This window comes from Hylobates moloch, unplaced genomic scaffold, assembly GCF_009828535.3.
Source record: "Hylobates moloch isolate HMO894 unplaced genomic scaffold, HMol_V3 SCAFFOLD_4, whole genome shotgun sequence".
NCBI lineage: Eukaryota > Metazoa > Chordata > Mammalia > Primates > Hylobatidae > Hylobates > Hylobates moloch.
The window spans coordinates 4,836,831-4,864,614 of record NW_026652279.1 but is presented as its reverse complement, the minus strand read 5'-3'; the positions used below and the strand labels follow the sequence as shown (position 1 = coordinate 4,864,614).

At 40.4% G+C, this 27,784-nt stretch overlaps 1 protein-coding gene across 6 annotated transcripts in view; it reads left to right on the top strand.

The window, feature by feature from the left end:
• CADPS (calcium dependent secretion activator) overlaps nt 1–27,784 on the top strand; it is a 487,405-nt gene that overhangs the window by 98,168 nt on the left and 361,453 nt on the right. For all 6 annotated transcript variants that reach the window (XM_032149412.2, XM_058437125.1, XM_058437123.1 and 3 more), the window contains exons 2-3: nt 13,349–13,462; nt 25,658–25,990. In XM_032149412.2, the coding sequence (XP_032005303.1) occupies nt 13,349–13,462; nt 25,658–25,990 (447 nt within the window). The remainder of the gene's footprint in view (nt 1–13,348; nt 13,463–25,657; nt 25,991–27,784) is intronic.

The window sequence follows — 27,784 nt, the reverse complement described above, 5'->3', positions numbered from 1 at the left end:
TCCCAGCACTTTGGGGGCCGAGGTAGGCGGATCACCTGAGGTCAGGGGTTCAAGACCAGACTGGCCAACATGGCGAAACCCCGTCTCTTGTAAAAATACAAACATTAGCCAGGCATGGTGACATGTGCCTGTAACCCCAGCTACTCAAGAGGCTGAGACAGAATTGCTTGAACCCGGCAGGTGGAGGTTGCAGTGAGCTGAGATCGTGCCATCGGGTGACAGAGCAAGACTCCATCTTAAAAAAAAAAAAAAAAAAAAAGTAAATGTTCTTTCTGGAAAAGAAAAATCTAGTTTCTATTTCACATGCAGTTACAGAATATTTACCTCATACTAAAGAGAATAGGAAATACCTTTCATCCTTTATAAAAATATACCAGAGTTCAGTTGGTTCAGCAGGTGTTTCTTGCAATGGCTCTTAACTTTGGCTTATGTCAGAGATGCTCGTGAAGTTTCTAAACTTGTACATACCTGGGTTTCTATTCCCAGCCATTCTGAGTGAGTGGGTCTGTGGTGGGTGTATAGGCATCAATATTTTCTGTAAGCTTCATGGGTAATGCTGATGCAAGACAGACATTAAAGTTCATGCTGTATATCAATCATATAATAAATACCAAGAGTCAGGGATGAGGGAGTTCAGACTAAAGAGTTATCATTCAGGGTCTGGAAGGAGCCATCGGAGAGAAGTGATCTGAAGTAGCATTTTGATAGACAAGATTTTGCCAAGTGAAGAAAGTGAAGGGAAAATGCAGAAAGGCTTTTAAATAGCACAAGTAGCTTAAAAATGCATCTGCGGAGTTACTAAAAAATTGACTTACTAAAAAATGAAATTTGAACAATTGTTAACTAATCACAGGGACAATGATCTCGACATTTTTTGCAACGAAATATTATAAGGGGACAAAGGAGCTATCTCCAAAGTGATTGCAGTAGTATTCCATGAAGTATCCCCATGTGTTTACCAATACATGAAATATATACTGTTTGTCCATTGATAAGACAAGTGGTGTCACTCAACCTGAGGGAAGTTCAACCTCTCCACTGCTTCCAAAAGGAGCCAAAGCTATTTCTCTGTCAGATGGAGCAAGAGTCATTAAATCACTGATGCCTTTAAATTATCAAAAATATAAAATCACAGAGGGAGAATCGAGCCAATGATAAATAGCATTTTAATAAGCCAGAACTCATTTGTGGGTACAGAAAAGTCTCTGAAACCTCAGTACAATTCAGCCGGCTCATATTGCCATAAGACATGAGATGATGAAACTCAGAAATGCTGATGGCTTTTTGCTCTTTCCTGCTTCTGAATATGAGGACAGGCTTGAGTGATAGAATTTTCTGTTCTTCCCTGGGCATGCTTAGGCCTGCATCATGTGTGCTGCTGTATTTGGATCCCTTTATAGAAGGTCTCCCTGTGCACATGTGTGTGTCTCTTTAACTAATACACTTTATTTTTTAGAGGAGTTTTAGGTTTATAGAAAAATTGAGCAGAAAGTACAGAGAGTTCCCGTATACTCCGTATCCCCCGTCTCCAACAGTTTCCCGCATCGTTAACATCTTGCATTAGCATGCTCTATTTGTTACAGTTGATGAGCCAATACAGATACATTATCATTAACTAAAGTTCCTAGTTTACATTAGGGTGTGCACGTGTGTTTTTCATATTTCCTAGTTTCAGATCACCTTCATTCTTTGTCCTGTTTTTTCTCTCTGCTATTCTGGATCCTAAATGGCGATTGTTAGAACAACCAGCCAAGGTCTCCACATTCCTCCACATCCCCCAGCAGCCTGAAAAGCGACTGCCAATCACTTGTACCTTCTCTCCCTGTTCATGCTGACAGGATAATGTTCTTATCTAAATCAATTTCAGTGAAGCTCATGGTCACAGTTTGTGAATGTTACATTAGCGTCACGTATAACCTGTACAGAGACTGCATTCAGATTTTTTCAACTTTTTCTCTAGAAATAATTGCTACTGATAAGTTCACTATTAAACCTTATAAGACCCAAGATGGTGTGTGGTGACTTAGTGATTTCATATGTTGCTGTGCTAGTATTTTAATCTGAGCTCCAGCCAAATGGAACAATCTGTCATTTCGTTTCTAATAGTTGTGACTTTATTTTTGGACTCCTCTGTTGTGCATACTCAGACAGCTGCCTCTAATCCTTGTTTTTTGAGTTGGCAGGGTCTAGATTGTAATTGACAAAAGAGATTCTTGCTGTGTCCTCCAAGAAGGTCCCACAGTTTATCATCTTGTCTTTCCTCACCCATTTTGTACCCTCAACCTGGAATGCCCTCCTCATCTCTCTCTCGCCTTTTCTCCCTACGGCCTTCCTCTTTTCCCAGCTATCCCGGTCTCTGCAAACTGAGATTCTAGATACTATTCAGGACCCTCCTCTCTTCAAATATCACAGCAAGCCTGAAACATTCTCCCGATTCTATGCTAACCCCCAGAACTCATTCCTATTCCCTGATTCTACATGATCTTTTTTTTGTTTGTTTTGTTTTTTTTTGAGATGGAGTCTCGCTCTGTTGTCCGTGCTGGAGTGCAGTGGCGCAATCTCTGCTCACTGCAAGCTCCGCCTCTCGGGTTCACACCATTCTCCTGCCTCAGCCTCCCGAGTAGCTGGGACTACAGGCACCCGCCACCACGCCCGGCTAATTTTTTGTATTTTTAGTAGAGATGGGGTTTCACCATGTTAGCCAGGATGGTCTTGACCTCCTGACCTCGTGATCCGCCTGCTTCGGCCTCCCAAAGTGCTGGGATTACAGGCATGAGCCACCGCGCCCGGCCAATTCTGCATGTTCTTAAACCATGTCACTCTCCTATGCAAAACACTTCAGTGCTTTCCCACCGTTCTTTGAATTAAACCCCAACTCCTCAGTTTGGCATGCAAGCACCTGTACTGTGTTCTATTCTCTGCCTATTACATTCTCATGCTATATTCTCCAAGACTATACCCTAGCACTCTCCTCCTGACTACTACCTTGCTGGTGGTAGATTCACTACTAGCAGATTCATTGATTCACTAGAGCAGTGGTTCTGGAAGCATAGTCCACATGCCCCTGGAAGTCTGCAAGGTGATTTTCCTAGTAATGCCAAGACATTATATGCTTTTTTTCTCACTATGTTAACATTATCAATAATGATGCAAAAGCAATGATGAGGAAGATTGCTGGTACTTTGGCACAAACCAAGGCAGTGGTGCCAAACTGTACTAGTAATCATTATATCTCTCATGGCCATGTAAAAATGGCCAACTTCACGGAATACTTTCCTTGATGAAACCATAGAAAGTGTTAATTTTATTAAATGTTGATCCTTGGGCACACACCTTTTTAATATTCTATACAATGAAATGGTAAGTATACATAAAGCACTCAGGCAGCATGAGGAAGGACAACAGTTGTCTCATGGGAAGGGACTTGTCTGATTGAGTTGCCAACTAAACAAGCCTTTTTAAAAAATGGAAAATCATTTTTACTTGGAAAAACAATCAACAGACAAATGTAGGTATTTCATAGATGTTTTCTAGAAAGTAAACGGAGGGAGCCTGTTACTTCAAGAAAAACAACTGACAATATTTTTTGCTAATAATAAAATTTGAGATTTCAATCACAGTTTCTTAATACCTAAAGATTTTCTTGATATCAGTGGCAATATTAAGTCATATGATTTTTTATGTATTGTGTGATGAAGTGTGTGAACATTTGGAAAATTAACATAACTCACTGAATTCATTTTTGATATGACCAATGTATGATTTTTAAAAAATAAAACCACTTATGGGCCAGGCGCAGTGGCTAATGCCTGTAATCCCAGCACTCTCGTAGGCCGAGGTGGGCGGATTGTTTGAGGCCAGGAGTTTGAGACCAGCCTGGCCAACATGGTGAAAACCCATCTCTACTAAAAAAAAAAAAAAAACACAAAAATAGGCTGGGTTTGGTGGTGCATGCCTGTAATCCCAGCTACTTGAGAGGCTGAAGCATGAGAATTGCTTGAACCTGGGAGACAGAGGTTGCAGTGAGCAGAGATCACACCACTGCACTCCAGCCTGAGTGATAGAGTGAGAGACTCTGTCTCAAAAACAAAACAAAACAAAACAAAAATTTAAAAAACACTTATGGGTAAAAGATTCATTCAAATAGCAAGACAGATCAATGGGTTTTAATGTAATTGAGTATAAAAAGTTCATTGATATGGTGTCTGATTTCATAGTGCATCTAACTTTCAAGAAAATACCACCACTTGGGCTTTGGTATAGTGTCAGGAAGACTATCCCATTTGTCTGAAAAGGCTATTACAATATCTCTCAGTTTTCCAACAACCTATCTGTGGGAGGCCAGATTTTCTTCATATACTTCAACCAAAACAGCATTTCATAACCGACTGAAAGCAGAAAAAGAAATGAGGATCTAACTGTCCTCTACTCATCTCTAAAAGATATTTCTTCACTATTATTTTGTTTTGGAAAATATTATTTTCATAAAAGGGTATTATTTCAGTTTAACATATGATGGGTTTGTTATTTTTAATGAGTTAATATTTTAAACTCCTCAGTTTTAATATCACTATAGTATTTGTTAATAGCTATAAAACAACTTACATAAACAAAACCTCCTCGCAGTCCTCAGTGATTTTTAAGAGGGGAAAGAGACTGGACATCAAAAAGTTTGAGAATGATGGCAACTAGCCGACTAACTCTTAATGAGATCTTTGGCTCTAGAACTCCTTATTTGACCACATGCTGGAAGAATCCATGTGAGTACGGCCTGAGTACCTCCAAGTTGGAAAAATACGTTCTTTTTTTTTAACTGAGTACCTCCAAGTTGGAAAAATGTTCTTTTTTTTTTTAATGTTATCGGATTCAAGGGTACAACATTTGTCCTACTAAAGAACAACTTTTAAGAGCTTTGTGGGTGGAAGGGTGAAAGGTAGACCTCCTTCTCCTTCTTTTCGTCCGCTTTGATCCTTTTCCTCTTCTCTTTTGATCTTCAATCCAATCTTTAGCCCCAACTCATCTTCTAGATGCATTTTTCCTATTTTTTTCCTCTTCTACTAGATAATTGTTTATTGGGAGAATCCCATCTTAATCAGTGTTCAAATTGCGTCTCCAAGTTCATTTCCCTGTAGGTCATAGAACTCTTTGTTGGAGTGTCATGTGGCCAATTTATAGGTCTTCATTCTTTCTCTTCTGCCCAAAAATAGATCTTTAGGAATAACATGCTGATTGGTCTTTCTATTATTAAATAATTTTAAAATTGAGCTCATTTTTTAAAAGTAGTAATTAACTTATATTCACCTGCTACCCTAAATTTTTTAAAAATGAGCAAGAATTGTTATATGTAGCAGAATTTTACATTTTTTTCTAAAGAAACACTTTGTAAAATGTGGTAGAGGTATGCAAGAGGATAGAACATATCTATTTTAACAATAGCTACTACATAAAACTACAGAAAGCGTATGGTTTTGGATATTATTGCTTAGAAGAAAGTGATTTGATGTATGTTTAATGCAAAAACAAAAACTAAATAGTACAGTTGGTACATGGGGAGGACATACTCATGGGAGTATTACTTAAATAATTGAATTATTATTTGAATAGTTGAATTTTGGGAAACCATGTTCCAAAGGGAAGTCTAGGATGACAGCCTCATTGTAATTCTCCCCACCTTCAACTTGCATTTCAGAATTACTCATTTATATTTTGCCATGATAAAGTCTTTCACATTTTTTCTTCAAGCTAAATAAAACTCACTTAAAATGCCTTTTTCAGAGTATGTTATGTAAATATACATATATAAAAGGTGAGAAGAACTTTATGTAAATAAGTAAATATTTGGTTAAGATGATGCGATTTCTAAATTTTCTAAAAGCAGGACTTCCTTTAGAGTAGAAAATATTTAGTCTGGTTGTAGAAAGGGCATATTTTATTTGTTGATAAAATTCATGGCCCAATATAAATTTTTGAAGTCTTCAAGAAAAAGAAATTAAATAAACATTGCCCTAATCTCTCTAGATTAGCTGATGATTTTTAAGCACTTTTTGAGTTGACATTTTTTCCAGTTATCTATAATAAAGAAAAGATTTAAAAACCTGTCTCTTTTTTCCCAGATAATGATTTCTTTTTTAAAAAAGAAAACACATGGCTTATATTAAAAATTGCAATATACAATGCTGACATTATACTTTACGTAGAAAAGGACCTAATTTATGTGTATAACTGGAGCATCTCCATACACCCAAAGATATTTTTCTACTCACTGCTGCCTATGCTTAGAATGCTGCTGTTTGAGATTCCTTTTTTTACAGTAAGCATTGCTTCCCCCTTCTTTCTGATACAGTTGCTGTTGCAATAGGAGACGTATTAACCAATAAGCGTCTTAATAAGTATGCATTCTTCCATGACTATTGTAAACCATGTGTATCCATTAGGAATGCATCTGGCTGCCAGTAAGAGAAAACATATAGTGACTTGAACAAGTAGAAATTTATTTATTTTTTCTCACATAATGAAAAAGCCAGAGATGGGTGTTTACAAACATTTGTTCAGCCACCCAAAAATGTAAGGACCACATTTCTGCGATGCTCTTAGCCTTTCCTGGATGGTCATGAGATAGATACCATGGCTGTAGACAATAGATTTGTATTCTCAGCAGAAGAAGGGGCAGCAGGAAAGGAAAAGATTATACCACCAAGTATGTTCATTTTCATGAGGATTTCAAATATTTCTCCAGAAGATGCCCCCAGTAGTTTTCTGCCTCTGTTACATGGCCACCCATAATAGAAAGCGAAACTGGGAGGGGAGTAATTGGCTTTCCAGCCTCTAAACTAGAAGGGCCAAGAAAGAATGAGGTAAGGAATACCACATCAGTGATACCTTCAAAAGGCTGAGTAAATAAAAAAAGCATTGAAAGAAGATAAAAGATAAATGATAGGGAAAAAATACTTCTTATATTGTTTTTATTATTGAGTCCTTACTCTATGCCAGATACTATGCTATATATTATTACATGTATTATAAATATATATATTATTCATATATTATCCCACCTAGTTTTCACAAAGACTCTGTAAAGTAGATATTGCTTTCCCCTATTTACAGAGGAAAAACCCAAAACCAATTACTTGAGCAAGGTCTCATAGCAAAGCTAGGATGTGACCTGAGCTTGCTCTGACTTCAACATTGCCTCTCCTGAGACCGACACTTCGAACATGCGGTTTTCTCCTCACTGCAGATCACATTTCACGCTTCTCCAGAATGCTTCAGTAAATTACAAACTGCCTGAAATGCATTGGGAATTTTCAGGCCTTGGTTAATGAGGTAGACAGAACCAACAATGCTTGAATAGTTCTAGCAAACGCTGCTGCAGCGCTTTCTTCTACAATAATCACCTTCCATCTTTTCAGGTTTTCTGCTTGGAATTCATTACTGCAATTCTGAATTCTGACCTTGATGTACAAGTGATTTCTGTACATATTAAATGCTTTTAGATGGACTTCTATTTTAGGAGGATTCTCTCTCTAAGTGGCTCATTGAAGCCCATTTGTTTATTTAGAGTTGTACTGTCAGCTACTCTGGGCCAATTATTTCAGTTTATTCGTGCAAGGTCACCTTTTGGGTTCAATGCTATCTGAGTCAGTTAACTTTTAACCAGAGACAAACTCTGTCCCACAGTTGATTCTTAGACTGGCTTTTGCAAGCTTCTAAGTAAGATTTTCATTCATTCATGCAATTGGCAAAGGATGTTAAGAAGCCAAAGATGAGTATGCGATTTCTGACTCAATTGTGAGAAATTCGAGAGCTAAGATTGTGCCTTGATACTGTTATATCGCCAGAGCCTAACGCTGTGCCTGGTATACACTAAGCCCTTAATAGGCTCATGTATTCATTCAGCAAACATTTGTTGAGAGCTCACTGTGTGCATAGCAGCAAATGAGACGTGTACAGATAAATAAGAAGCACAACAGTGAACAAGACAGATATGGTCCTTGTACTTGTGAAACATATATTCTTGTGGAGAGACAGATAATGAAAAGTAGGTATAATTTTAAAATAAAGAAGGCCCTAATATGCATCATAGGAAAATGGATAAATTGTGGTATACCTGTAAAATGGAATACTACCCAGCAATGAGAAGGGACCAGCTATTGCTACTCCTAACCACAGGGATGAATCTCATCATGTATGATCGTATTGACACCAAGTTCAAAAACAGGCAACACTCATCTGTGATAATAGAAGTCAGGCTAGTGGTCACTTTTGGAGGGAGCAATGACTTTGGGAATATCCAGGAGCTTCTGGGGTCTGGGTAACGTTTATCTTGATATGAAAGTTTGTTATCTGGAGAAGTTTACCTTGTGAGAATTTCTTTTTTTTTTTTTTTTTTTTTTGAGACGGAGTCTTGCTCTATCGCCCAGGCTGGAGTGCAATGGCGCAATCTCGGCTCACTGCAAGCTCCGCCTCCAGGGTTCACGCCATTCTCCTGCCTCAGCCTCTCTGAGTAGCTGGGACTACAGGCACCCGCCACCACGCCCGGCTAATTTTTTGTATTTTTAGTAGAGACGGGGTTTCACTGTGGTCTCGATCTCCTCGGCCTCCCAAAGTGCTGGGATTACAAGCGTGAGCCACTGCGCCCAGCCGAGAATTTCTTATGCTGATTGGGCATGAGGGCTCACGCTTATAATCCCAGCACTTTGGGAGGCCAAGGCAGGTGGATCACTTGAGGCCAGGAGTTCAAGACCAGCCTGATCAACATGGCAAAACCCCATCTTTACTAAAAATACAAAAATTAGCTGGGCGTGGCAGTACTTGCCTATAATCCCAACTACTTGGGAGGCTGAGGCAGGAGAATCACTTGAACCTAGGAGGCAGAGTTTGCAGTGGGCTGAGATGGCACCACTGCACTCCAGCCTGGGCAACAGAGCAAGACTGTCTTGGAAAAAAAAAGAATTCCTCATATTCTGTGCTGATAAAGTATATTTTTCTATGTACATGTTTTAATTAAATAATTTCACCTTAGAGAAGATAAGTGCCAACTGTGATAATGACTGTGCAGGAAATGCTCAGGTTGCAGGGCACTGGGACAGAGATTATCTGGGAGAACATTACTGTAGACAGAATGGTCAGGGAAGAGCTTCCCAGGAGATGCTGGCTCGGCTGAATCCTAAGGGGCCAGCCATGGGGAAAACCAGAAGAGCATCCCTGGTGAAGGGAACAGCAAGAGCAAAGGCTCTCAGGCAAGAAAAGTCGGGGCACAGTTGAGAAGTAAAAAAGACACCAGTGTGCTGGAGAGCAGAGTAAGTAAAGAGCAGAGTGCAGCAAGTCAAAGTCAGGGTATGTCATGCAGGGCCTTGGAGGCCATTGAGTTTATCATTTGGCTCTTCTTTTATGCCAGGCCATGCGCTAAGATCTTGAGGTATATTACCCCATTTCCTTTTCATCTTTTTAGCAACCTTGGGAGGTCAGTTTTATCATCCAAATTTTTTAATGAGGAACCAAGGCTTAGGGAAAGTAGCTTACCCAAGGTCATCCAGCCTGGAAATGAGTGGTATCACCAGGACTTGAACCTGTGTCTCTTGAACCCCAAGCCTGTGCGCTCAACTCCTAACTCATGATTCTGCCTCTGAGCACTTGAGTTTAAATAAATAACTACTTCGCCACATAAAACATGCACCCATAGGACTGTGAACAAATTGCTGAGAAAACAGCGACCTCCACCTGGGGAGTCTGGAAGGGAGCACATGCACTAAATTTAAAGATGTAGACATGTGAAATGTCCCCAGAGGCAGGCATTCTTAAGGGAACAGTATGTGCAAACACTCAAAGATGAGAATTAGGGTGGGCACAGTGGTTCACACCTATAATTCCAGCACTTTGGGGGGCCAAGGCGGATGGATCACCTGAGGTCAGTAGTTCGAGACCAGCCTGGCCAACATGGCGAAACCTCATCTCTACTAAAAATACAAAAATTAGCCAAGTGTAGAGGTGCACGCCCATAGTCCCAGCTACTTGGGAGGCTGAGGCATGAGAATCACTTGAACCCAGGAGGTGGAGGTTGCAGTGAGCCAAGATCACACCACTGCACTCCAGCCTGGGCAACAGTGAGACTCTGTTTTTTCATTTGTTTAAAAAAAAAAAGATGAGAATTAATCATCACAGTAACTAAGATGTATTGAGCATTCATCCTGTGCTAAGTTCTGCAGTGAGTATTTTGCTTATCTTAATCCTCACAACAACCCTATCAGGTCAATATTGGCCCCATTTTACAGATAAGAAAACTGAGCTTTAGAGAGGTTAGTCATTTGCCCAGGGAGACATGGCTAGTGAGTTGACTAAATAAACACTAGGCTTGTTGAATTAGTGGTGAGAAAAGTAGTGAATTATAAACCAGTAGGTGGCAAAACCCATACATAAACAAAGTTCTGCCACTGAAGTCCATGCCCCCAACTCTCCTGCTGAGAGCTTAATGCGACTAGGGAAGCAAGGGATGCTTTGTGTGGCTTTGTGATGTGTGTTCTCTGAACTTGACTAAAATTAGTGTTCCTGAAGTTCCTTAGCTCCTTTCTCCTTTGAGAGTTTTATATTCTGTAATTTCTCTTCTCTGAAATCCTGAATCATAATTTTATGTGCTTTTTGGTTTGCCTTTTCCTCTCCACCTAGACTATAAGATCCCTGAAGAAAAGCCCTTATCTCTTTTGATTCCTTAGTGCCCAGCCCTAAGAAATAACGGGTGAGATCAGGGTTTGAGTGTGTTGACCACTGAACCCTTAGTGTCTGGTGCAGGGCTGGGCAGAGGGTGGTTGCTCTGTAAATATTTCTTAACTAAATGAGCACCACACTTATTTAAGGGAAGGTTAGAGAGATAATAGATTTGGCCTGGGTCAAGAATCAGTCTTGATCATTCATATGGTATGTGCATAATTTTATTTCAATTACTTAATCATTTAAGACAAAAGCGAGGTCTATAGGCCTCCATTCCTCTCCTGCCCCATCATCCCACCCCACTCCCAAAATCACGCAAAGCTGGTATTGACACTGTTTTAGAAGGAATTCTGAGCAAAAAATCCTGTGAGATGCGGTCCTATACTGTTAGGATTTGTGAACTAGATTAAGGCTGGCCTGCTTAAAATAAATTTGTGTTATGGGTATCATTTTTATGAGCAAATCAACTGCTACCTAATATTTCAGTTCAAATGGTTTCAAGCACATAAAAAATAACTGTGATTTTCTCTTCAATTTCACATATCAATATCCATGGGTCAGAGCAGGAAAGCTTAAGCAACTTAGAAGTGAGTTTATTCCATGTTTTAGGTCTGAACTGGTCCAGTGCAATAGCCACTAGCCACATGTGGCTATTGAACACCTGCAATTTGGTTACTCTGAATTGAGATATGTTGTAAGGGTAAACTACACCAGATTCCAAAGGCATAGCATTTTTTAAATGTAAACAGTCTCATTAATAATTTAAATACTGATTACATGTTGAAACGTTATTTTGGCTCTATTAGGTTAAATAAAGTATATCAAAATTCATTTCACTTGTTTCTATTTTTTAATGTGGCTACTATAAAACTTAAAATTATACATGTGGCTAACATTGAGTAGTGGTGCCCTAGAATGTAACAAATATGAGTCTGATAAATTTCTAACCCCTTTTAATCTACCCTTGACTTCACTCTTCACCAACTTCTTCCAAAGATACAAAAATTAGTGAATGCACCCAGCTTCCATCTGTGTCACAAACAAAATTCTGTTTTGTTTTTGTTTCTTCACTGAGTCAAAACTCATGCTGGCTTTGGGTCTCCTAAAGCTTTAAACTTTATTTTCTAATTATATTGACTCTAATGGTAAAATCACTTGGGTTTATATAAAAACTTTTAATTTTTCAAAAGAACTCATTATGTTATTGAATAACTATAACTATCCCAGGACAATGGGTAATTAGAATTACCACCATTTTCCAAGTGAGAAAACTAAGAATGAGATAAAATTTATTTAAACCCAGCCCTGATCCAGAAAGGCTGGCTCTTCACTCTCAGGTCAATGCAGAATATAAGTAGCTTTTTCCAGATGACACCGTGGCCAACAGAACTGGTACTGGACTGATCTTACTTTTTGCAGTAGAACAGTGGTTTACACAGGTAGTTTCTCATGATCCATTATAAAGCATAACTTTTTACAAAAAGTTTAATTATTTCAAGTTAAAAGTTTTTAACTTTTAAAACAGCAAAGTTTTGGCTGACTTTTTAATATACATATTTTATATAAATTAGAACCAATGAAAAGATACCTGAAAATAACCTGTCTTGCATACACTCCATTCATTCATTCATGTAATCAGCCCTGAGTCTCTGGCACATGTAAGGCAGTTAGCTATGCCCCGGGAAAACATCGATGAATAAGATAGCAAGAAAAGACACATCATGTAACAAATTTAATCATCATCAAGCAGTTAAATAAACACTGTGCTGTGGAATCACATAGCAGGAAGACCTGCCCCTAGCCTAGGGGCTGGGAAGGGCTTCATAAATTAGTGCTGCCTGCATTGATACCTGATGGATGGTAGGATAGAGCCAGATAAGGGGTGAGGAGGAGGAATGAGTATGAATCTTTTAGGAATGTTTTCCTAAGAAAGAAAGGTGGGATTGATAGGCAAGGAATTGTACATAACCTAGTACCCAAATTCTCTATGCCATATCCCGGAAGTATATCCTGTACCCAAACATCATCTGTCATGTGATCATGGATGTACCAACAACAATAAAGTTTGAAAACCTCTGCATATGGTCATGCTGCATTCATCAAGGTATTTCAGACCACCAGAGGGGCATGTGCAGTGCTGTGTTCGCTATTACATGTTTAACAACCATCTCTCAGGAGGGAAAAAAAAACTGTTTTGTAGCATTTGCCAATTTCCATGGTATAAATATTCCCACCTTGGCTGATATGAAGCTACCAATGAGACAACACTGAATGTGGAGCTGGGAAGAGATGGGTGGTAGCCCTCCCTTACATAGAATTTCCCTCATGCAAAACCATAGGTGTAAGTAACCTCAAAAGCACTGTTAAAAGTGAAATGTGGTAAAATAACTAGGAGGCAATGAATTTTAAGTATTAAAAGTGTATTAACTTTGTTTTTAATATAATTTATTTAACTATATATTATTTTAAAATAATGGCTGTGTTTAACACTGGCTCACAGAAGTTTCCACAGATTCACTAATCAGCTGGCACACACCTGTACAAGCCAGCTCCAATACACCAATGGGTCTGGCATCTTCAGCATAAAGTATCCATGATCCTTAGAACAAGTTCTCACATTTCCCTCTTTTTCTGTTTCTTACAGATCAGCAAACAGCAGCTGCAGACAGTCAAGGACAGGTTTCAGGCTTTCCTCAACGGGGAAACCCAGATCATGGCTGACGAAGCCTTCATGAATGCTGTGCAGAGTTACTATGAGGTGAGAATCACTGTTCGGAAGCAATGCCAAGACCACTCAAGCCCTAGGCCTGGGGAGTCTGAGCTGCAGGGCAATGGGGACAATCGTTTTGGTTCACAAGGTCATCCCTCCTAAGGCAAAGGGGTTGGTGATTGGTTACAATGTTAAGAAATAACAGTATTTTCTTTTGGGGAAAACTAAATGTAAGCTACTATTTAACAACGGAGTTTTATACCAGGCAATATGCTGAGTGTTTTTCATACAAGATATAACAGTCTTATGAATTAGGTCTGATTGTATTTCCATTTTACCGATGAAGAGACTGAGGCTCAGAGAGGTTAAATTAATTACTCAAGGTCGCACAGCTATGAAAAATCACAACCTGTGACTTTGAGTCAGGAGCATTTTTCTCACCACTTATACCATTTTTAAAGGATGTTAGCACCTCCAAAGGATGGTGGCTTCATGAACTTCCTTATTCTTTTTTAAAAAATGCTGCTTTCTTTTCTGGAGCTGGAACCACTGTCCAAAATGCAGTGCTGTTCTCTAGAGAAAATCTACAAAAGAGAGAATGTGTTCTGAGTATGTATTACAGGTAAATTGTCACCACTAGACCTCAGAAGCTTTTCAGTAAAGTGGATTTGTATTTCTGCAAATATTTTTAAATTTTATAAGTGTTCTTTCTTAGTGTGCATATTGGCTATTATTTCTACATGATTAAGAAGTGGACATGCCATACCTTCCTATTGGCAATGCTTTCCTCATATGCATATTTTCAAATATGATTACTTGGTCACTGAGTGACATTTTACTTTATATTAATCTATTTTAATGTGAACCAGGCAAATACTCTCTGTGTTTGGAATCCTATGCCCCAAATGTCTTATGCATTGTCAAGGCTAGATGACAACCATTAGAGACCAGCTCCTAAGCACTGAAAGCTTATGATATCCTGCTATATACAATTCACAGTAATAATGATAAACTTGAAGATAGGTATAAGAAAAACCTAACAAAATCTGATTTTCCCCTGGGATTGTTTCACTGATTTCCTTCCTTCTTTGTTTCCTTTATTTATTAGATAAAAAATTATTTCAAAACAAAAATGTTGGTTTGCCTGCTTTGCTGGTGCTCTAAGCACATACTTAGTCTGCCCATCTGATTCAGCCCACAACAGATGCTTTCAATATGTTAATTAATTGAAGCCTCGGTAGAGGCAAAATCCTGATTTGGCAAAACTCTTCTTCCCACTTGCTAAAGCACTTGACTCCTTCCTTCATGGAGAGAGTAAGACTGCAGTTAGATCTTGTGAAAATATTATTGATTGGTTTGCTAATTAGCATTGAATAGTAAACAATCTTTGTGATGTTTGCTGGGACCAACCACAGACTCCTTTTACACACCATTTTCTTCATGAAATTTTTACTTGGATCTATTTTAGAAGTCAAATTTGTTTTTATAGTTGTCCAAATTTAAATCTTTTAAAATTTTACAAGCATCATTCATTATCACCAATGAGTGTCAAACTTGCTGCTTTATCTGATATGGTACAGTTATTTGGTTGAATTTCATGGGGAGTAGAAATCAGATTTGGAATCACAGTGATATATGATAGTGAATAACTTGAATATATTTAACAAAGGTTTTGTTTAGAAACTGCCCGGGAATGAAATTAATTTTCCCTCTTTGTTCAAGTTCTGGAAGCCAGTGGGAGAGTAATGGCAGAACCCTTGTCAGGCCAAGCAGACCCCTATCGATAGTTCTCCATATTTACAGTCATTCACCAGAGTTTATAAATTTGTAGATTGCAAATCTTAATTAGAAAGCTCATTTGACTAATGGCATAAATTAAAAGAAAGTGTCATTTCTATCACTTAAATGTGAAAATTCATAGTCATCAATGGGCTAATGAGTCTCTGGAAATTACCATTACATCTATAGTGATCCCAATGTTGTCCTCTATAGTGGCTAGTTTATTGGAAACAGTTTCTTTTTTTGTCTGGTAAGAATACAGACATTGAGAAATTACTGAATATTTAATGTTAGCATTTGAGCAACATAAGAAAGGATGTGGGGTGTTAATGACCTAACTGCTCTTCATTAGTAAATACTCTGGGGAGTCCTAGATTCACTTTTCCAGGGAAGGCTAATCCTCTGAAGCGAAGGTTCTCTATCACGAGATCAGGGTTAACACTTTAGTTGGGAGCTCTCCAAGTTGATCACACCTTCCTTTCTCCTTTCGCCTTCATTCTTGGGCTATGGAGAAGCTAGTGTCTCTTCCTCTACCCAGCTCTGGGTTCCAATTGCTTCTCTGTTGGCCCCTGTCTTAGGACTCTACGGATTATAAGTGACTGATACCTAGGTCATACTGGATAATCCTAAAAAGAGATTTATTTCCTCAATTAACTTAAAAGTCCACAAGTAGGCCTGGCTTCAGCCATGGCTGGATCCAGAGGCTCCAAAGTTACCAGCGGGATGGGTATCTGCCTCCCACCTCTCCACTGTGCTCATCCCTGTGTTGACTTCCTTCTTGGTCAGCTTCTCTCCATGTGGAAGACCTTGGCAGCCCCAGGGCACATCCTACCAGTTTAGCAACTCCAGGAGCAAAGAGAACACCCCTGCTGAGCTCCCTAGCAAAGACCTGGGGTGACTTAGTTGGACTGACATGGATCGTATGTCCCTTCTTGAGTCAATCACAGTGGATGGGGGTGAAATAGCCTGGGGGGATAAGGCTTAGGACAGCCACCATCTCTGGCACCTGAGTACAGGCTCAGCTGCACTGGAACCATTTTCAGGAAGAATGTAATGGTTTCTTAATAAAACATTAGGCTGCTTTTTACCAAAACAGGGGGAGTATATGCTCAGCAGACAAAACCAACAGATATCCTCCTTCCAAATTCTCTCTCTTTCACATACACATACACTCCACCATACCATGCCACAACTTCACACTCCAGTTTACTGACAGCAATAACGTTAAAAAATAGCGTTAACAGCAATAATCTTAAAATGTTCTGGGATTTCTGTACTTTAAAAAGTCAGTTTTAGATATCGGTCTTGTTTTGCTAATGCAGTATATTCATTACTCACTATCCACAGAGCATTAGTTCCAGGGCTTCCTCAAATACAAAATCTCAGACGCTCAGGTCCCTGATATAAAATAGCAGAGTGTTTGCATATAACCTATGCACATCCTCCCATATACCTTTTTTTTTCTTTTCTTTTCTTTTTTTTTTTTTTTGAGTCAGGGTTTCCTTTCTGTTACCCGGACTGGAGTGCAGTCATATCATAGCTCACTGCAGCCTCAACCTCCCTGGCTAAAGTGATCCTTCCTCCTCAGCCTCCCATATAGTTGGACTACATGTGCATGCCACCATGCCAGACTAATTTTTGTATTTTTTGTAGAGAGAGGGTTTTGCTATGTTGCCCAGGCTGGTCTTCACCTCCTGGGCTCAAGCGATTCTCCCACCTCAGCCTCCCAAGTAGCTGGGACTATAGGTGCATGCCATCATGCCAGACTAATTTTTGTATTTTTTGTAGAGGGAGGGTTTCGCTATGTTAACCAGGCTGGTCTTGAACTCCTGGGCTCAAGTAATACACCCGCGTTGGCCCCCCAAAATGCTGGGATTACCGGCATGAGCCACCACACCTGGCCTTCTCCCATATACGTTAAATCATCTCTAGATTACTGATAAAACCTAATACAATGTAAATGCTATGTAAATTGTTGTCATACTATATTGGTTTTATTTGTATTACTTTTTATTGTTATTTCTTATTTTTTATATTTTGTATCTGTAGTTGGCTGAATGCATGAATGTGGAACCTGTGGATACAGAGGGCCAACTGCTGTAATGATCTCTCAGCATGCTAGAGTAGTAAAGATCATCTTTTAATAAATGAAAGGAGAGAAGAAGTGCTATTCCTTTTCCATCTGTGCCCACCGAGCCGATTCTGAATCAAGCTAGTCACCATTAGCAACAAGTTGGTGAGGCCTGAGCCATGAGTGGGGATGGGACAAAGGAGACCAAGGTCCCCATGGTTCTCAAGAGCACACAGGTTTATTTTTGTCCTTTCCTGATGGCCCAGATTGTCAGAGCGGATCAAGCAGGTCAACAGATTAATCCATTAATCTCTTCAATTCTGGCTTTCAGGGCCAAGGGCTGGGGGCTGGGATGGGTGCTCTGAGATCTGGCCCAGCAATTCTGTCTGGTTCTCACACCCCTGATCCTGAGATATGGCATCAGAGAGCCATTTCTCTGTGTTCCTCACACCTTTTCTAACTATTTTTAAGAAAAATGTCCAAAATATAAGCCCTCCCTTGCTCTCTCCCTCCCTCCTCACACTCACCTCCTCGTGCTCACCTCCTTACCTCCCTGCTTGATTTTAGTTTCTTCACATGCTGGTCGTGACATCAGAGAAAATAGGTGGATAAAAAAGTTTTACAAAACTCAAATTCTTCCTGAAAGTGAACATGGGGGTATTTGCAAGAAAGTGGGAGTGTCAGATGTGGCAGAAGACATAAAAATTCATTTCAGGATGCTGCAACTGATGTCTGAACTTCAGCCAGTGAAGCTGCTAGAGCTTTGTTTGGGGTGTGTGAGTGTTGTTTTTGTTGTTGTTTTTTTTGTTTGTTTGTTTGTACTGTTTTGTTTTTGTTTTTTAATAAATGCCTAGTTTATTTTTGTCAAACTAGCTTTGAATGTTGCAACAGACAGAATAGTTGCTAGCAACAGAAACCGACTGTGGTTAAATTAAGCCCTAATCATCATCATCATCATAACAACAGCAGAAGCAACAACAACAACAACAATAGTTTGCTGTTGTTGCTGGTATTGTTGTTGTTATCAGAAGAAACAGCTAAGCTTCAGAAAAGAAGGAAATCAGACCAGTTTAACTTCAGGAAGCCAGAGAGTAAGAAACAACAGACACTTGATAATTGGGATAAACCTACTCTAGCCCAGTCCATTCTCATGCCAACCCACTCAGAATGTGAACTCAAGAAGTGGCAGTCCTACTGACCAGGCTCAGATCCCAACCCACCACTTGGCTAAAGAAGGACAAAGTCCTACAATCGACAATCCCACTGCACCTATGCAATGAGAAAGTGGTTCTTGGAAGAAAGACTGAGGTACTATTATCAGAAGAGGAAGAACAGTTGGCAGGCTAAAACTGCAGGTTTCATCTGTGCAAGAAGACACTGTTTAGTTATTATGGTTGAACTTTTTTTATTTAAGAGGAGTATAAGTCAGGTCACACTGGCTATTTTTCTAAAATGAAGCAATATATTTTCTAATAAGTAGAATGGTTACAACTACTCCATGGTACCTGAGATACCATGATAAACAGGTACATCCATAGGGGAAGAATAACTACCCACTCTAAAGCATTGATTCTTGCAGGGAAAGCCCAGCAAGGAGGAGGCAGGAGGCGGCAGGCAGAGTGATTAAGAGGATGAGTTTAGTGTCCAAGGCCAGGTGCAGTTCACATCTGTAATCCCAATACTTTGTGAGGCTGAGGTGGGAGGATCACTTGGGGCCGGAGATTCAAGGCTGCAGTGAGCTGTACCACTGCACTCCAGCCTGGGTGACAGAATGAGACCCTGTCTCTAAATAAATTAAAAATAAAAATTGTGTCCGACAGAGGTGGGTTGAGTTCTAGTCCTGTTACACACTGACTCTGCAACCTCAGCCAAGTCTGAGCCTTAGTTGCTTCATTTGTAATAGGACCTTCCTTGCCTAATTGCTCTCAAGACTAAATGAGAATATACATACCTGGACAGTTCCATTATTAATATATTAATGTTAGAAGATATTAATATATTAAGGTTAGAAACGAGCATGGTGGTATGGTGTCCCTATGCTGCATAGAGTTGAAAGTTGATAGACTCAATTCACTCCCTGGGCATGGAGGAAGGGAGGTACAAGATGGAGCAGGGGAAAAGGATATAGAAAGGAGAAGGGAAAGTACTTTTGCTCCTAACCTAGCACCACCTACCACAAGGTCATGGCCCTAGATCTGCTTCTGAAACTTTGCCCAGAATCCTTTACTTTTTGGTGAAGAATATTTTTAAGATTTGAAAACACATTTTATTTTAGAAATGAAAATGCACCTTGCTTCAAAGAAGGTAAAATTTGTATTTTTCCAGGTAGAAAAGATGTGTTTCAAATGTTCGTGAAAGTAAAACATGCCCACTATAAAAATAAAACGGACAATGTAGAAAAATCTCTGCATTTACATGGTTAAAAAATACTTGCAATCCCATCATCCTAGATAACCACAATTAAACTTTGGTTTCTGTCTTTCCAGGTACTTTTAATGTATCTATGCATATCAAGATAACTATGTGGCTTGCATATTAAGGTGGGAAATTACCACAGACTATTAAGAACCTAGTTCTTTTATTTAACACAGTTGTTTTCAATCTCCTTCCTACCTTTCCAAAGGTCACACAAATGACATACTCTCCACAGTAAACTTATCTCCTGTGGTATTCTAAATCCAGAGCCATGCTCCTATCCTCCAATCCCACCTCACCCCTGCCATTGGAAGGCTCTGGTCCATTATAACCATGTATCATGGACATCTTTGGATGCTAATGAAAAAATATATATCTTTTTTCATGGCTGCATGATATTCTATTTAAAAATAACAGCTAACTTGTATTACATTCTTAGCCGATAGTAGGCAACAGGCTAACCAACTTGCAGGCATAATATCACTGAATCAGGATTCAGGGATCACCAAAATCCTACAAAGGAAGGTTGTTATAACCCCCATCTTAAAGGTGAGGAAATTAAAGCCCAGGAAGATTAAGTAAATTGCTCAGGTGGCAAAGCTAGCAAGCAACAGAGCCAGGATTTGAACCCAGGTGTTCTAATACCAGGGCCCACCCTCCTAACCATGATGTCTACTCCTTTCGTTATTTATGTGCCCCTTTATTAATAGCAACAAGGTTTGTGTTTCTTGCAAACCTTATTTACTCCAACATCTAGGGGTTTTTCTTAGTTATATTGAAAGGATATGCTTTTTCAGAGCAGGAATGAGTCTGCCCTGGCTTCTCAGCTTATCAGCAAGCAAATGGGAGCTAGGCCAACCTCATCCGTAATGTGAACAGTCACTAAGTACTGATGTGTTTGTGTGTTTCTAAAATGACCTTGAGGTTGCTTGGCTCTGGTGATGGAGGGAAGGACTGATGGATGAGGTCGAGTTGCTGAATTGACTGTCCTTCACAATTCCATATTTATTTGTTTATCTTCCATCTCTCGTTATGACCTGTCTGGAAGTTGGCAGAAAAGCAGGGAGGATTTATGGATGTGCCCAAATAGAACCGGGCTTGGGGTTAAAGTCTCTTGTGTCAGCCACTAAAAAGCAAAAACAGAAACAAACACAGATACAAAATACAGACAGAGCTCCCAGCACAATTGAGTTTGAATAGTTGTTTTAGAGACACACAGGCACATCAGTACTTAGTGTTTGTATTCATTATAGGGTGAGGCTGGCCCAGGCCCCACTTCCTCTTTGACAGACTGAGAAGCCAAGACAGATGATGTGCCTGTAAAAATAGTTTCCTGCTGCCACCTTCTCTCCTCATGGCTGTCTTGTCTCCATTGGGCAATTCATCTTTACTGTCTCCCCAATCTTTGGCCTCCTTCCTCCATGTTCTTGTCATTCCACTCATCTCTCCTCTTTCTAGGATCTGGCAGTTGTATCTTAACACAGGACAGATAGATCCCTCCACTTTTCAGTCTTCTCAGTTTGATCCTCATCAAAGAAGAAAGGCTGGATTCCTTCATTGTTTACCGTGAAGGAGAGTGAGATTGTTGGAGGTTAGGTGACTTGTCTTCCACTGGTAATTCAGAAGTATTTATTGAGTAGCTACTATGTACAAAGGAAGGGGCTATGTGAAGCAGATGCCATGTCCAGGATTCAGGGTTCACCTGATATGGTTTGGCTTTGTCCCTACCCAAATCTCATCTTGAATTGTAGCTCCCATAATTCCCACGTGTCATGGTGGTACCCAGTGAGAGGTAATTGAATCATGGGAGCAGGTCTTTCCCATGCTGTTCTCTTGATAGTGAGTAAGTCTCAAGATATCTGATGGTTTTATAAAGGGGAGTTCCCATGCACATGCTCTCTTGCCTGCTGCCATGCCATGTAAGACGTGCCTTTGCTCCTCCCTTGACTTCCACCATGATTGTGAGGCCTCCCCAGCCATGTGGAACTGTGAATCCATTAAATCTCTTTCCTTCACAAATTACCCAGTCTTGGGTATGTCTTTATTAGCAGCGTGAGAACAGACTAATACACCACTCAACCAGTTACACCAGCTGGGACCCAAGTGCCAACATCTTTATTTCTTACCCCTTGTTATCAGGTCCCATGGAAAATCTAGCCTAAGCCTCTTGTTTTAAGAGACCAATATACCGTGTGCTGGTTTCCCCTTGACCTTCTCACCCCCATCCAGACATAGTCTCACTCCATATTTTTCCTGCTAGAGGAGTCTGCTTTGCTCTTATAGTTCATTCACTCATTCCACAAATACTTACTGAGCACCAGCTACGTGCCAGGCACTGTCTCAGGCACTAAGAAGCAGTAATAGAAACAAACAACGACAACCCTGCCTCCCTGGAACTTATAGTCTAGATGGAGATCAGATATTTACCAAACAGTCACAAAAACAGTGGCAGACGGCAGCTGTGGAAGGGCTTTAGGAAAAAAGAATCTGGGGCTGAGAGCTTATAACTGAGGCCCATTTCAGGTTTGTGGGATACTAATGTGCATAGATGTAGAGGAGAGTATAGCTTCATTGTTGATTGAATGTTTTCAAGTCATCCCTTATGTTTATTAGCACTGACAACAAAGGCTTAACCCCTTAGTGTCCCCACTGCCATCACACTCACCCGGTCTCGTACAAGCACCTCTCAACTGGCCTCCCTGCCTATTTTCTTGGCTTCCTTCATCAGTCTGTTTTCCACATTAAAGCCAAAGAATGTGAATTGGTTTGTGCCGTGTCCCAGCTTAAAACTTTCAATGGCTTTCCAGTGCCCTTAAAATGAAGACCAACAACCCTAATCCCCTCCTCCTCCTGAATACCTCCTCCTTCTCAATGCCTCCCTGGGCTCTCTGGCCCCTCCCTGCCCATCTCACATCTGTCACCCCCAGCCCTCATTGCCACAGCCACACTGACTCCTCCTTATTTCCTCGGGCACTTGGGGTCTTCACACGTATTGTTCCTTCTCTCTAAAATAACTTAAAGCTCTCCATTCACCTATCCATCTTTCATGCATCATCTCAAAGGTGTTTTCTTTCAGGAAGGCTTTCTTGACCACATATTAGAATAGATTCCTAGCTATAGGTTCTTGTGGACCCTTGTCTTGATAGCACTTGTTCCAGATCGTAATCATATTTGCATGGCATTATTAGGATTACGTCAGTTGGACTCCATGAGAGCTAAATCTGTGTCTTCCTCAACTATTGTATTCCTGACGCCTGGTACAGTGTCTTCCACCTAAGGAGTAACCAAAGAAAGGATGAATGGGTTCATGGAGAAGTTTATCATCATTACAGTTAAAAGGAGAGCCCCAAATCTTATTGTTCAACTCCTTTGGTGTATGGATAAGAAATTGGAGAATCAGACCAGGCATGGTGGCTCACGCCTGTAATCCCAACTCTTTGGGAAGCCGAGGCGGGTGTATCACTTGAGGTCAGGAGTTGGAGACCAGCCTGGCCTACATGGAGAAATCCGTCTCTACTACTAAAAAAAAAAATGATACAAAAATTAGCTGGGGATGGTGGCAGATGCCTGTAATCCCATCTACTTGGGAGGCTGAGGCAGGAGAATCACTTGAACCCAGGAGGCAGAGGTTGCAGTGAGCCAAGATCGCACCACTGTACTTCAGCCTGGGCAACAAAGTGAGACTCTGTCTCAAAAAAAAAAAAAAAGAAAGAAAAAGAAATCAGAGAATCAGAGAGGGGAGATGATTTACTCAAGTCACACAGCAAGTTAGAGGCAGAGCTGGCCTGAGATCATGATTTACAGCTCCTGCCACAATGCTCCATTGCCTTTCCAGAGACTTCCTCCACTAGCCTCAAAACACTGGTGTTTGAGATCTGTAATGTGTTGGCTAGATGGAGAAACCATCCCCATTAAGTGTTACAGGTTTGCAGGTGAATTATTTAGCTCATTAAGGCTCATAAGGCCTGAGGATTCATTTGAAACTATTTTGTCTATAATTAATTTTCAAATTAACTCTAAGGTCTCATCTGAGTACCAGTTCCCACTCATAGGGAAACAGGCCATGGCCTCTACGCTGTGAGGCAAACCCTCAGCCCCCCTTTCTAAATTAGTTCATTAAAATCAACAATAAACTGGAGCCTTTTTTAAAAAAACATTTCTCCACCCCAGAAACGCTTTGTGATGAAGCATGAGGCAATGAGATGCCCCAGGGAATGCTGTCTCATGGCCAGCAAGTGCATTTCCTGAAATCTGACAGGGGAATGAACGTTTGCTCTGCCTCTTGAAGGATATTTATGCACCTTCTGAAGTGTGACCAGGACACAGCTCAAACGTGTCAGATGCTTCCTCTCTGTGAATATGAAGCGGCAGCTTCACTGCCTTGTATTACACCCCAGAACCATGTAGCTCGTGTAAGCTTCCGAATGGTGGGCAGTGGAGCGAAAATAAGACTTTCTTAATAGAAGAAAGCTTGGTCCCAGGACTCAACCAGGCAGCACCAGCAGACCAACCAGGGATTTTCCACCAGGCGGAAGAGGTTTTCATCAAGCAGGAGAACTTGCAGGGAAGGAAGGAACCAGGGTGAAGTAAAAAGACTACCCATTGGTAGTTAGACAATTTGAGTTACCTAAAGAAAGTCCCTTCCCCTCTCTGAAGTCTCAGTTTTTCATCTACAAAATAAACTTAACCTAACTTCTATGTTCATTGTTAATTCACTTTTAAAGTGTCAGGTGCTGAAGACATTCTAGGACCTGAAGACATTGTGAGGAACAAGAAGGACACGTTCCTTGCCCAAGTAGAGTTTACATTTCAGGAAGGAAGAGAGATAATTAAATATATGTTTATCTGATACTTGCATACTTTCAATTAAAAGTATCATTGAAGGGATAAAAGGAGATACAAATAGTGGTTAATGTTTAATGCTATGTGCCTGATATCATGCCAGGTACTTTTCGTATAATAATAATAACAGCAGCAAGTGTAACATGGGCCGGGCACTATTTTATGTGTGTTTTACACATTAACACATTTAATCCTCATTTTAAAATACGTACTGGCCTGGGCAACACAGCAAGACCCTGTCTCTACAAAAAGTTTAAAAAATTATCGAGGCCTATTGGCATATACCTATAGTCCCAGTTACTTGAGGGGCTGAGGCAAGAGGATGGCTTGAGCCCAGGAGTTTGAGGCTGCAGCGCATCGTGATCACCACTGAAGTCTGGCTTACATAACAGAGCAAAGCCCTGCCTCTATTTAAAATAAAAAATTAAATTCTGGGTGCATTGACTCATGCCTGTAATCCCAGCACTTTTGGAGGCCGAGGTGGATGGGTTGCTTGAGCCCAGGAGTTTGAGACCAGCCTGGGCAACATGGTGAAACCCTGTCTCTACCAAAAATACTAAATAAATAAATAGCCAGGTGTGGTGGCATGCACTTAGTCCCAGCTACTCAGGAGGCTGAAGCTGGAGGTCGCTTGAGCCTGGGAGGCAGAGGTTGCAGTGACCTGTGATTGTCACTATATTCCAGCCTAGGTGACAGAGCAAGACTCTCTCAAAAAAGAAATTAAACATTAAATAAATACTATTGTCCCCATTTTATAAATGGGAACACTGAGGTACAAAGAGGTTAACTTGCCCAAAGTCCCACAGCCACTAAGGGGCAGAGAACCTATGCAGCCTGGGCACAGGTCTGTATACTATGTGCTGCCTCTCGTGATAGTATCATCTCATTTAATCCTTGCACCAACCTGGTAAGTACAATTGTTATTCTCATCTTACAGATGTGGACACAGAAGCAGAATGTGTAAGTGACCACTCTGAGTTTGCACAGCCAGGAGGTGGTGGGGCAGGACGAGACCCACAGTGATTCCTCCTGCGATGCACATAAGGTGGGCTGGCCCAGTGTCCAGCCCCAGGGAACTGGTACCTCTGTGGTCAACTCTCTTACTGCCTTTCCTGGCCCGCCTTGTTCTTGCTCAGGTGTTCCTGAAGAGCGACCGTGTGGCCCGCATGGTTCAGAGTGGAGGCTGTTCCGCCAACGACTCCCGGGAGGTCTTCAAGAAGCACATTGAGAAGAGAGTGCGCAGCCTGCCTGAGATTGACGGCCTCAGCAAGGAGACTGTGCTGAGCTCCTGGATGGCCAAATTTGATGCCATCTACCGTGGAGAAGAGGACCCCCGGAAGCAGCAGGCCCGGATGACAGCCAGCGCAGCCTCCGAGCTGATTCTGAGCAAGGAGCAACTCTACGAGATGTTCCAGAACATTCTTGGGATCAAGAAGTTCGAACATCAGCTCCTGTACAATGCCTGCCAGGTAAGGTGTTTCTCACCTGGGCCCAGAGCTGTGGGTAAGCAGAGCTGCATTCCAACTTCTATGAGATGCTTCTTGATTTTTTTTTAAAAAAGGATTAAAACTTATATTTTATTACTCTACTGGCAAAAAGTTGAATACAATTTAGGCTAGATTATATTCATGCTTTTCTTCTGATTTAAAAAATAAATAAATAAAACATTTTTGTGAGCCCCTAGAAGTCTCAGGGGCCCTAGGCACTGAGCTTATTGTGTCTAATGGGTAAGTTGGCCCTTTGAGTAAGGCCTGTTTTCCATGTGTCAAAAATGCTAAAAATCAATTTTTAAAAAAATATGGTTCTGCCTTTGGTGTTTGCCAGTTGAAGGGCTTGTGCTTCCTCTGCTGGGAAGACAACTGAACTTAGCACCTGCCTGTCAAGAATAATTTTTTTAAATGGAAAGCTTGCAAAATGCCCAATACCTGTATATTAGTCACATCATGAATTTCTGAGTGGTTCTGATGGCGAGAGCTGAGGCTCTGCTCGAGTCCACCCCAGAATGGGCCTGTATTTCCTCTAGATGGAGGATTGGGGAAGCGAGGTATCTCATATCTTGATATCCTGCCTAACCTTAGCATTATATTCATTTATTCAACAAATATTTATTATGTGCCTATTTTGCAGTCTGAAATTCTTACTGGGTGTCTCTTAGGAGCAGTTTAAAAGTGCACATTCCCGGCCCCAACCCTAGAGTTTCTCATTCTGCAGCCTCAGAGCATGGCCCAGGAATCTGCATTTTAAACAAGGACCTTCCTTCCCGGTAATTATGTTGCCCTTCACCTTCAAAGAACTATCAGAGAGATTCATCTTTGCCTTGTTTGCTAATATTCCCAGTGTATAAAATCTTGGCACAGAGTGAATGCTCAGTAAATGTTTATTGAATTAATAAATGGATAATGGAAAATTATTTTAACTAGTAGGTAGGGTCTTATCAACTATGATATATCACCTAGAATTTTCTGGATGTTTTAGTAAGAGTCTGTTTAGCATTTCATAATACAACACATGCATCACATTCAAAGATATTGCTGGTATCTACTTTCATTTCATCCAACTTTGATTGAAAACATTGATTACAAATCTGGAGATGAAAGGTTTTTCGTGATGGGTCAAAAAGTATTTTGAAATTTCAAATATCAATATAAAATTAAATTTAATCATTATTTTATTTAAAATATTACTACGTCCCACCATGTAACAGTTTTAGAATGGGAGAAGCAGGTGCTGTTATCCTCCACCACCACTATCCCCTCCACCAGCATGTCCACCACAAGAAGGTGCCATAGCTTCAATATTGACAAATCATCCACCTGAGTTATAAGCAAGATTCAGAATTACAGAGGCAGTCAAGTGTTCTTAAACCTTCTAGGTACAAAATTATTCTAGGGATTAATTTTTCTTCTTATTGCAACAGCTTATGCATATTTTCTGTGCTTGCTCAAACTCAGCTTCATTGGAGTGAATCCATTGCTATGCCGTTTCTTGTCTTATCTCAGTGTTTTTGTACTTGTTGAATTGAGCGGCAGGATCATATTTTACTGTTTTCTCCTAAAAAATGAATTAATCCAACTCATTTTACCCTCAACATCTTTTTTTGTGAAATAGAAAAAAGTACAATAATATTAAAGAATAATATCTTCTCTCTCCAGAATAAAGATTGTACTCTTAGCCAAAAAAGAATTACAAGATAGGCCAGGCACGGTGGCTCGTGCCTGTAATCTCAGCACTTTGGGAGGCTAAGGAGGGTGGATTACCTGAGG